The sequence below is a fragment of the Seriola dumerili genome, unplaced genomic scaffold, assembly GCF_002260705.1.
Source record: "Seriola dumerili isolate Sdu_G_001 unplaced genomic scaffold, Sdu_1.0 BDQW01000291.1, whole genome shotgun sequence".
Lineage (NCBI taxonomy): Eukaryota > Metazoa > Chordata > Actinopteri > Carangiformes > Carangidae > Seriola > Seriola dumerili.
Window position 1 is genome coordinate 1401828 of NW_019174546.1, and position 12150 is coordinate 1413977.

A 12150-nucleotide genomic window follows, 5' to 3' on the forward strand; every position below is an offset into this window, starting at 1 on the left:
GTAGTTGAGTAAATGTTGGCTACTTGTACCACCACTGCAGAGGGCTAATGTGTTTCATATGTCAGAATGACCACCAGTCCTCTGGGTCCAACCACAGCGTTTGGGAAAGTACACATGATCCAGAATAACAAGTGGTTTCACCAAATTTAGATTACAGTTTCTTTTCAAAACAATGTTTGACAGTTTGTCGTGTCCACAGGTTTGAATAACAGCGAACTCGTGGTTAAGATCAAAACGATACCACAGCCTAAACATCCCTCATTAATTCCAGATCAGTCTTGGCCAAGAAACCTACATACAGTGTACATTTGCGGTGAGAGCTCCGTGCAACTGAGGCAATTCTATGTCGAACTACATTACCCATCGTGCACTTTTGCTGCAGCGCAAGCGCAGATGGGTTTATTTAGTATACGGACAGCCGGAAGCTCCACTCTGAAATTGACCGAACGGGATAGTGCGGGGTAAAGTTTCTTGTCTTTTGTGTTTTGCTTGTTCAGCGACAGTACAGCGGTTGCAAAATAGAGTTTAGCACCTGTAGCTAACTATGTTTCTAATGTTGGTTTCGTTTGGACGACACAGCGGTTTAAAACGTGACGGACAGGCTGGCTAATCAGCTAGCTGCTAAACTAGCTGAAGTAACGTTAGCATATGGGCCCTTCCATTCAGAGGACAGCTTCTACTTTATGACAGATTATAATCTAAATATGCTTAAAATTAATGATACACAAATTAATCGGAGTACTTCAATAGTTAGTTGATGATATATGAGTCTTTGTATTTGGTTAGTTTTCCTTTGGAAACAGGACAGAGCAAGTAAAATCGTGAGGATAATCTGCCCACAGCGAAGGAAGATTAAGATATCAGACAGACAAAGAGACTTTATTATTAGTTTTATATTTAGAGTTCAGTAAAGACAGTGTTAGTTAATGTGTTACTGTTGTGTTGCATCAGTTATCACATCTATCTTCTTGGCACACAATGTAATTTCTTAGGAAAACTGTCCACTTCAATTTAAGAGTTGTTTCTAGTATCAATATGTAAAAGGAGATCTCCAGCTAGCTGTCAGTTTGAAAAACATCTTACAGTAAACAGCAGAGGAAGTTAAAGCTTGTCCTTTTTAACCCCATTACGCACTTGCAGTGATTAAAAACATGTAGCCTATAACGTGACAGCTTGGGAGTTCGTTTTTTGCTCAATTTAACAATAAAAAAAGAAAAGAAAAAAAGAGCAGCATCAATAAATAAAGTGTCACCTGCACCTTGCAGACTGCAAACCACAAAATGTATTCAGAAAGACAACGTTTGGACGCCATTGCCATAGATCACCATTATACAGTGTTATCAATTGGCACATAGGCTCTTTAATGACAGGTCTGATTAATCCTTTAACCGTCCCTATGTCCTAAACATCTCAAACTGATGCAGTAGGACACAATGACAACTCAATTAAAAGTGCAGTTATCCCAATGAGTAGGAGCAGTAATAGGGGCAATAATACATTAAATGTGTGCTATAAAATATATAATTTAATGTAATATTAGATTTATATATGATATACAGTATATTCTTGGATCCCAACATACATTCATTTAAAAATGTTAATAGGAAAATATTGTGCAAACGTTCACATTTTCTTTCATATGTGAGACTAAAACCAAAAAATCTGATATTTATTTTTTATTTATTTTTATTTTTATGTGACCATATGATGACAGGTGTGGTTAACCATCTAACCTGGTCAAGGACATGATCAAGAAGTTTTACCTTAAATAGGACTAAATTTTAATTTGCATACAATATTTCATATTCCTGATTATCAAATGATTGTGTGAACATCGAGCTCATCAGATGAAAAAATATCTGCTTATCGACACTCATCATGGCTGTTTCTGATAAATCACAGCTTCTATGGTTGGTGAGCTGGACTGTAGTTTTATTTTTACTGCCTGTGGATGTCAGAAGTAGGACATGGAAGATGGGCTTGTTCATATGGCAGAGCCCCATCTGGTGGGAGGACTTTACCGCTGCAGTTCTAGAACTGCAGAAATAATGTATGTTAGTCGTATCTTAGCTCAAACCTGTATTTTCACTTTGTCCACTTGTCTGACATGGTTTTTGAATTTTGTGTACAAAGCTGTCTTTTCAATGACACTTAACTGTAAGCCCCTGTATTTAATATATATTAGCAGTGCATAATAAACATGTAATAATGGCTTTTAACACTCTGTAATGTAATAATAGACATATGGACCTTTTGAAGTATTTATTAATGTAGTGTATTTGTCAACAATTATAACTTCTCCTATTAAGTCATATTTTATATTATTACAACTGTGATTTACTGTATAGAGCACTGGCAAACTTTTATTTAATCTGATAAACTCATTGAGATCGTGATCCCTTTTGTGTGCGAGTCCTCCCTACAGCAAAGGACACAAACATAGTTGAGTCATATACGATTGTAGTACATATGCGGACTGCACCAAAACAATTACAAACATCTCTAAATAGATTAGTTAAAAGTTTCTATGATTAAAAAGGACTGGAAAGCTGGTGTTCCAAGTTCAGTTCACTATATCATCTTTAGTTCAAATGTGGTCTATATTAATAAAAGTCAGCAGAAAAATAATTGTACAAAAAAAAAAAGAATTAAAAGCCTTGGAAAAACTCACAGACCTGGATACTGTCAGATAAATAATACCTGGATATCAACTGAAAAGATGTAGACCGGCTCTGATCTAAGCAGAATCTGCACTCCCTTGAGATTACCTGAGAGCTCTGCTTTGTATTGTGTGAGTATCTTATTTTTCTTTTCACTGCAGGTGGGATGGAGAGGTGATGTGCCCCGAGCCAGAGGAGTGATAAGGCCAGAGCAGCCATGACCGAGTGCTTCCTGCCCCCCAGCAGCAGCCCCGCTGAGCAGCGCAGGGCTGAGCACCCAGGGGGCGTGGCGCGCACCCCCAGCTCTGAGGAGATCAGCCCCACAAAGTTCCCCGGGTTGTACCGCACCGGTGAACCATCACCACCTCATGATGGCCATCATCACGAGGCACCTGACGCCTACGTTTCAGATGATGACAAAGAGCACAGCAAGAAGAAGAACAAATTCAAGAAGAAGGAGAAAAGGAGTAAGAAATGATCCTGTAATTTGATTATTGAACCTGGAAATGGCCAAAAATGACAAAAAAAAAAAATTTAGCACAAGGTCACATTTTGTCAACCTCTGGACCAGAAAGCTCTGGAAAAAAACTAAATTGAATTGAGAATATGTTAAAGTGACTTCTAGAAAAACTGTTGGTTATAGGAAATGTTGAAAATGGCCAGAGGGATATGCTCCGAACTTAATAGAAATCTTTGAGTTTTTAGCCTGATTTCAGGTAAAGCTACATGCTTGTTTTATTCCCAACAGACAGTAACACTTGACAATAGAGCAGCTGAGAACTGAATGCCATTGTAGTGTTGCTGAATGCCTCCTCACTTGTAGCTGTTGAGTAAAGGAAGGGCTTTGCATGTTTCCATCCTGTTGGCTGTTGTTGCCTGTAGCAGTGAGAAATCGTCCTTTACTGAAAATGTTTTTCACTGAGTAGTTGTCAGCCCCTGTGTCTACTTTGTATCAGGATTTTTCCATGTCTGTATTTAGCTCCCACACCAGAGTACGGTGGGAGAGAGGAAGAGATGTGCAGTTTCAGGGCACACCCAGAGAGCTCTGTGAAGGTGTGTCTCAGGCAGTGGTGTGATACACTGTGGCCGTTCTGGGGGAAACCCAGAGTAGAGATAATTTGGAGGAGTAAAAAACTGTGTAGAGGCTGTTAACTGTCTTTGACACTATCCTGTAGCTGTGTGCTCTGAGGAAAAATATTTAAATCGAGCTGGTTCTGGAGAGGAGAGGCGTAAGGTGCAGTGGGAGCTATGCTAAATCGGTGGTTGACCTCTTTTCTAAGTCCCCATTCTCCCCCTCCTCTGCTATCTTCTCTCTCTCACACATCTCTCTTCCTGTTACTATTTCACTGCTATCATAGTTCTGTCAGAAGAGGAGGATAAGAAAACAGGGTTGTGTCTTCTCTCAGATCTTACCCTATTTCTGACTCTTCTTACTCTTTCTTTACTTTGACAGCGGAAGGCTACGCTGCCTTCCAGGAGGACAGTTCAGCAGATGAGGCCGAGAGCCCGTCCAAGATGAAGCGTTCCAAAGGAATCCATGTGTTCAAGAAGCCGAGCTTCTCCAAGAAAAAAGAAAAGGACTTCAAGGTGAAGGAGAAGGGCCCCAAGGAGGACAAGGCCAAGGATAAGAAATCTAAGGACCTGACGGCCGCAGATGTGGTGAAACAGTGGAAAGAGAAGAAGAAGAAGAAGAAACCAACCACAGAGGCAGAGCCAGTTCCAGTGGAGACCCCCACCTTCAGGCCGATCTTTGGAGCTCCTCTGGCTGAAGCTGTCAAGAGGACAGCTCTCTATGATGGCATTCAGCTGCCAGCCATCTTCAGAGAATGTGTGGACTACATTGAAAATTATGGCATGAAGTGTGAGGGCATCTACCGGGTGTCAGGTATAGAAACTTTGGGATGTTGTTGATTTTTATTTATTTATTTATATATATATATATATTTTTTTTTTTTTTCTTGTGAAAAAAATTTTTGAATATGCAAAAAGTGAAAAACTAGTTTGTCGATTAATCTAATCTGTGTGTGTGATTGATCAAGGTATGAAGTCCAAGGTTGATGAACTGAAAGCGGCGTACGACCGTGAGGAGTGCCCCTGCCTGGAGGAGTACGACCCTCACACGGTTGCCAGTCTACTGAAGCAGTACCTCCGCGAGCTGCCTGAGAACCCGTTGGGTCGAGATCTGGCCCAGCGCTTCGAGGACGCCTGCGGTCGGCAGGTGGAGGCCGAGAAGGTGACAGAGTTCCAGAGGCTGTTGACCGAGGTGCCGCCGGACAGCCGACTTCTTCTCTCCTGGCTCATCACACACATGGACCACGTCATCGCCAGGGAGGCCGACACAAAGATGAATATTCAGAATATCTCCATCGTCCTCAACCCAACCATACAGGTCGGAGAAGGAGGACAGATAAAGCAGAAAATTTAGATTATTGGAAAAAAAAAATAACAAAGAAGAAAATGGGCAAAAATATGATGAAATGTTGCACAGAGAGCAGTAATTTAACAGCAACAGGCAAACTAAACATCAAATAGAGAAATGGAAATTTGGCTCAGGCTCAACTGTACCTAAAAGATAAGAAACCTCCCCTTAGCAACAAACCAAGCGAGTTTTTATTGGATCAAACAGTCAGTTCATCTTAGAAACCCTGGCCCAGTTTAGTGAAGCTAATTTATTCCCACAGGGTACAATCTGTGTGGCTGTTCCACTTATTGTGAACCAACAACCAACAGCAGCAGGAGCCACAGCACTGTTAAATAAACAATTCTTTCAATTAATGAGTGGGGTCCAGAGTCAGTTTAATCAGACTAAATAAATATGCAGGAATTCTGGAGAAACTGGTGCAGAGACAATTCACACTGCAGTTTGACACACATAAGACCAAGACAAGCTCACGTGCACTGCAAGGATAGATGCAGTTTATGCAGTGCTCTCTGGCTGTGTGCTTTGTGTTCACTGATTTTTTTCCCTTGTGTTTAGATCGGGAACCGTGTTCTCTACATGTTCTTCACACACGTGAGGGAGCTGTTTGGAGACGTGGTGCTAAAGCCTGTGGTGCGACCGCTACGCTGGTCCAACATGGCAACAATGCCGGCGCTGCCTGAGACCCAGGAGAGCATCAAGGAGGAAATCCGACGACAGGTGGGCTCGGTCCTAATGCAGCCTAAGTGTCAGTTTTAGTCCATTCATTGATTGACAGAATTGATTCAAGGAAAATTAAAGGAATAGTTTGACATTTTGGGGAAAAGATTTGCTTATTCTGTTTCTTGCCAAGAGAAATAAGCACTCTCATGTTTGTGTGTTTTAATGTGAAGCAGAACCAGAGAGAAAAATAGCCCAGCATGTAACTCTCTGTGAAACCACAACTTGTCAATTTTACACTGTGTTTGTTTTACGGATTAAACAAACCAGATATAATGTGTTGATCTATGAGGTTTAGAGCTGCTGGTAGGCATATATTCTTTTATTTTTTTTATCTTTGGACTTTGGATAGAACCAGCTCCAGCTCATATTGAACAGACAGATATGAGAAGGGTATGAAATCCTTCCTTTGAATAGCAAAATTTTGGTAAGTGTTTTCATTCATCAGTTGGAATTGCTAAATATTTATTCTTAAATGTGAGGTATCCTGCTTTTTTCGGTTTTATATCATTGTAAATTAAATTATATCATTATTAAATTATTATTATATATGTTGGACAAAAACAAGCTATTTGAAGCCATTTAGTGCCAAAGAACGTTCTTTACACTTTTTTCAGACATCTGTAGACTAAAATGGTTAATCAATTAATCTTAAAAATGTACTACAGATTAATGGATAATGAATATAATCATTAGTTGCAGCCTTTATCCATTTGTACTTGAGAGTACTTTAACAAGACACTGGACCAAAACACCTGTTTTCTGGTGCATTTGTATATTTGCTGTACATCCTCAGAGAAAAAGGTCATTTTAACTCTTCATTATAGAGGGTATATTGCTGTTTCTAAGGACAGTAAAATATTTCCATATCTTTTTTGAAGTAAGCAGATGATAGATTGTCATCACTTTAAGCAGGGATTAAAGTGTTACAGGGTAGAAACATAGTAATGCAGCAGGGATTTAGCAAAGTAAGCTTCTCGTGTTTATAGTACATTGTCTTGTCAGCAGTACAAATCTTTATCTTTGCCTCAGTGTCTCAGTGTACCAGGACTTGATATTTTGATACCATGTCTTCCAGAAGTTCATGATGTTTAGTTTATGTTCCAGCACATGCATCACGCTGCAATATAAACAAACATTTCACTTACCCTGCAGCAGACGTTCTTAACTTCACATCTTTGTTGGGGGAAATAAAATATCATACTTGTTTTATGATAAAGGTGTTCAAACGTGTGACTGTTGCATTAATTCAAATTGTTTTAATTATAATTGTCACCTAAGTTTCAACCTATAACATAAATGTGTGCGTGCGTGTGTGTGTGTGGGTGTCTTATAGGAGTTCCTATTGAACTGCCTGCACAGGGACCTGCAGGCAGGGGTGAAGGACTTGTCCAAAGAGGAGCGACTCTGGGAAGTTCAGCGAATCCTGACGGCTCTTAAACGCAAACTGAGGGAGGCCAAACGCCAGGTGAGTTGTGTCTGTGTACTGTTGTATCTGTAGGGATGTTTATGTCTTTCTTTTTGAATTTCTGCTCAAGATGGAATTAATCATAATATAGCAAGCAGCTGCCTGTTTGGTTTCAATGCAATGGTTAGTTGCTCTTGTTTAGGATCCCTCCCGCAGCATTATGGGAATTATTTGCTGGAAACTGAGCACCAGATATTTTGTTATAGAGAACTGGGAACATAGTCTAGTACAACACCACCACTAACCACGGCTGCAAAAATTACGTTAGACTTGAATTAACACCTAACACCAAACCAGAACTGCCTGACCATTATGTTGTCTTTCTTTATGTTTCCTCTGCTGGCCTCCAGGAGTGTGAGAGTAAAATCGCCCAGGAGATAGCAAGCCTGTCAAAGGAAGATGTTTCAAAAGAGGAAATGACCGAGAATGAGGAGGAAGTTATCAACCTTCTCTTAACACAGGTGAGTCATTCAGATAAACACATTACATATTTAAAAAGAATGTGCTCAGACCAAATGATTACCAGTAAACTTGGCACAAAACTCTGAAATTGTTTGTCCTACTTTAGTTTAGTTTCACTCTCACTATAACAATAGATGGAATAACGGATGGAATAATTCTGTGATTTTCCCACATCTTTTCCATATTCAGGAAAACGAGATCCTGACAGAGCAGGAGGAGCTCATCTCTCTCGAGCAGGTGCTTCGTCGACAAATAGCTACTGAGAAAGAAGAAATCGAGAGACTGCGAGCAGAGATTGCAGATATACAGAGGTAAGAGAAGACTGAGATCATTTTGAGTATGAAACATGTTGTAATGTGATGCACAACAGGCATGACATACCTTGTAAGTCCGTAATCCAGCAATGCTTTCCTCAGTCGACAGCAGGGTCGCAGTGAAACAGAAGAGTATTCATCAGACAGCGAAAGTGAGAGTGAAGATGAGGAAGAGCTGCAGATGATTTTGGAGGATCTGCAGAAGCAAAATGAGGAACTGGAGGTGAGAAAAACATTCAGAAATTACTGGCCATTAAGTATTATCTTTCAGTTGAACTCTGAGTAAAATCTAGAAACTACATCACACTTGAAGAATACATTGATTGAACTGGTTGATAAACAGTGACACTGAGTTTTTCATTTTAGGCATGCTTTTCTTTCTCTGGAGGCTTTTTTAAAGGTGGACCTAAACAATATGGAATAAAACCGCTGATATATTCTTAGTCACGTAGCACAAAATCTGGTTCCCTTCATATGTCAAATCTCCCATTTTTTTAACCTGTATAAATAACAAGTAACCACATGCATCTGTAGTGGTTATAATGCATTTAATAAAGTCTCAGCATATTTCAGCCTCTTTTCTCAACACACTGAATTTACTGGATGAAACTTCACTGTGAGGTTTTAATACATTATACATCATTATTTCTGTTACAGTTTCATTGTAACATATTTGCAAAATTAAGGTTAATTAGTTTCCGAGTAGTGCTAACCTTGTTGTAATATAGAGAGTAGCATGATAAAACTAGAAATCTAAAGATACAATCCTTAATAGAGGGAGCAATGTTAAGAGGGAAGCTATTTGTAAGTTTTGCTGTTGCTACATAGCCAACATCAGCTTTAACAGCTGTTATATTACCAGTCTTGCCAAGACCTTCAGCCATTGTTGCGTTTGCAACACTAGAGGTTATAATATATTTTCTGAGCAGTGCTATTTCTTCAGAGCAGACTCGACGCTACAGTGGCTCTGTATCAGAAAGTGATAGTGAGTGACAGTCCAACTGGGCAGGGGCTAGCTGGTTAGCATGCTAACTTCAGTAGAAGAAAAGAAATGATAGAAATAGAAACAAAATAAATGGGTTGCTTATCACCACTGGAGACAGCTCTTGATGAGTAGATGAATAAAGTTTGATTCTAGATTGTAACGTTTCTTTGAGACTGGTAAGTAAACAGCTGTTAAAACTAACGTTGGATATGTAACAGTAACGAAACTTAATAACTCCTTGTAAAAATAACTTAGCCAAAATAGTTAATTCTTCCAATACTTCAGTTTTATGTTGAGGACAAAGACAAAATAGAAATAGTAGAAAATTGCAGACTTTTTGAGGGCCCTCCGTATGCTGGGGCCCTAGATCCACTATGCCTCTTACTTCATCCCTGTACATTCTCTCCGAGTATTACTATATGAACTCGTAGGTTTCTTGAGCACTGTCTGTATTTTGTTGCCCTGTAGAACAAAAACACCCACCTGAACCAGGCCATCCATGAGGAGCAGGAAGCCATCTTGGAGCTCCGTGTACAGCTTCGCCTCCTGCAGAGCCACAAACTGCAGCAGGAACTGATTGTCCAGCCGCCAGCCGAGCAGGCACCACCTGCTCAACCAAGCCCAGAGGCTCGTAGCGATGAGCAAACCAAACGCTCTGTCATCACCACGGTGGCCGCCAGCACCGACACGGCTGCCTCGGCCAATGGAAAGGCAGCTAAGGATCCTTCAAAGCCCTCACCGAGCAAAGACAGGAGAGACACCAACATGTGAGAGGTCAGCGGTGCATTTGGCGGCTCTGTGCTGCCGTACGTCTCTGCCGCTGGTCAGTTGTTCTGTAGTGTCACTTGTTATCCACTGGAGATTTCACATTGCTGGATCTGTGAGTTCATTAGTGATTGTGTCCACCAAGTGGCAGTCATGTAAAAATCTCTTATATGTCTAGTGTCTTTGGCGTCCCGACTCTGTCATCACAAATCAATTACATTGTTTCCCATTTTTCCATACATAACACAAACACAAACACAAACGAACTAGGAATAGAGCAGCTGCTGTAGCGGACAACTGGCTACTAGTCAGAGAGATGAGGGGGGACCATATTTTCAAATCCACAGTGCCAAGCCTGTATGAAGGATGAAGAGGGGGGAACAAGGCATGATAGGATTCGTAAAGCATGAAAGGGGATGGAAATGAGAGATTACAGAAGGTTTATTTTTCACAGGTAAAGACTTGAGAAATAATCATTAGATATATTCTCAGTCCCTGTAACTCTTTTTGTCATTTACCTAGATGCAAATTTGTCATGTTAGGATAGAGACCACTGTGCCATACCCGACAATGCCAGACTGGACACGTTTCCCCAAAGAACCACTATTACAAAAACCTCTTTGAAAAATGAAGAATTTATGATTGGTCTATCTATATATTATATATTTAAGTAGTATTCTGAAGAATACAAATGCCTATTCAAGAAATACATTGATTTTAAATTACAGCTTTTTAGTAATATATGAATATATGTATAAATATATTGTAGATGCTTTCTTTTCTTTGAACAGCAGTGGTGTTGTATGTCGCAGCTGACCAGTGGATGAAAACATGAACCGCAAACAAATATGCAGAAAAAGTATATTCATCACTGCAAAATGTTGACAAACAACTGGAGGCAGTTTCCTGTGTCGTGCAGTCATCTTTTCTGTTATCTCTGCCTCTCGCACAAACAAGGAAACATGGGAAGTTACACTCCTGTGTTATGATGGCATAACAAATCTGTAGGGATGACTTTCGTCTCCAGAATGTGTGCAGAGACACGCAGGAGGCTTATTTAGTTTTCTTGTATATTTGATCATGTTTTTTAACTCACGATGTGTGGAGTTATGATTCATGGAATCAGCTGGCAGTTAGTGAAGGCAACATTAGTCAATCATTTCATTTCACAACTGATCCATGAGCATTGCTAAGTACTGTCAGTAGCATGGCCTGACTTACTTACCGTGTCTGTATATTATTGTAAAATTGCAAACATACTGTATTTTCAGCTCATATGTTTTGTCATATGTTTTTTTTCTATTAATGACCTTTATGAACTATGCTAGTGTGACTGCGTCTGCTTTGGTCATGGGTAAATCGAAGCAATCTCATCTGGACTCATGATTCATTCGTGTTTATTAATCCTGTGACTGAAACATATAAATGCTAGATTGGGCTCAGAAGCTGCTCATAGGGTTATTTTCATATTGTTCCAAGCTTTTGTAGCTTATTGTTGCAGACAGAATAATGCTGTGAAGAATAAAGTGTCAATCCAAATAATTTCTCTGAATATCTTGTCTCTGTCTTTGACACAAAGCCCAAGTTTACCTTTTTCCTCAAGTATGTTTGACTGAATGTGTAGTCCATATTTAGTGCTGCCCGTTTTCCATTACACATTCTTTGAATACTTTTCAGTCTCACATCATATTGAGGCTATAAAAAACTTTTGCATCCATTTTAATAAAGTGAACTGTTTAACCGGTGAGTTTAGACTCAGAATCAAAGCTTGAGTATTTCAGAGATAGTGGAACCACCCGACTTTTTTCTCTCATTGCTTTTACTGGTTTCCGATTTGGAAAGTAGACGCATCAAGTAGGACAAAAACAGCCATAAAAAGACCGGATATGGGCAAATGTTTCAAAATTAAAGCATACTTTAAAATTTTTTGACTGAATTATGAAATATAAGTGTTCACGTGACCTTTTTTGCCATGGTGTCTGCAGTGGTGAAATATTGTTAAGAACATATTCAAATATCTCAGTATTACCATTATGCTACTTATACTCCACTACATTTCAGGAGGAAATATTGCACTTTTTACAGAAAATTTATTTCACACTTTTAGTTATCAGTTACCTGGTAGGGTTAGGGTTTTTTTTTTTTTTTTTTTTTACAAGAGATCAACTTAATAACAACACAATGTGATTTTGCTGAAAATACTTACTATACATACTATTCTTACTTGAGTACAATTTTGAATGCAAGACTTTTATGAGTTATGGAGTCTCTTTTATGTTACATTGTAGTAATGTAATGCTTAAACTGTAATTTAAGTAAAGGATTTGAATACTTTTATAACTGGGTGCATGTTTGTT

The 12150-nt window shown here is 39.4% G+C and overlaps 1 protein-coding gene across 2 annotated transcripts; it reads left to right on the plus strand.

Annotated features, from left to right (window-relative positions):
* Positions 1 to 398: 398 nt before the first annotated feature.
* ralbp1 (ralA binding protein 1) lies at positions 399 to 11335 on the plus strand. 2 transcript variants are annotated; one of them, XM_022758199.1, is made up of 10 exons: positions 399 to 461; positions 2822 to 3127; positions 4114 to 4545; positions 4700 to 5049; positions 5638 to 5799; positions 7136 to 7267; positions 7618 to 7728; positions 7919 to 8040; positions 8146 to 8266; positions 9497 to 11335. In XM_022758199.1, exons 2-10 carry the CDS (start codon positions 2878 to 2880, stop codon positions 9797 to 9799), a joined length of 1983 nt encoding a protein of 660 aa, XP_022613920.1. In that variant the 5' UTR covers positions 399 to 461; positions 2822 to 2877; the 3' UTR covers positions 9800 to 11335. The 2 variants fall into 2 exon arrangements, with proteins under 2 accessions (XP_022613920.1, XP_022613922.1); XM_022758201.1 differs by lacking the exon at positions 9497 to 11335 and adding an exon at positions 8410 to 8564.
* The last annotated feature ends 815 nt before the right edge of the window (positions 11336 to 12150 follow it).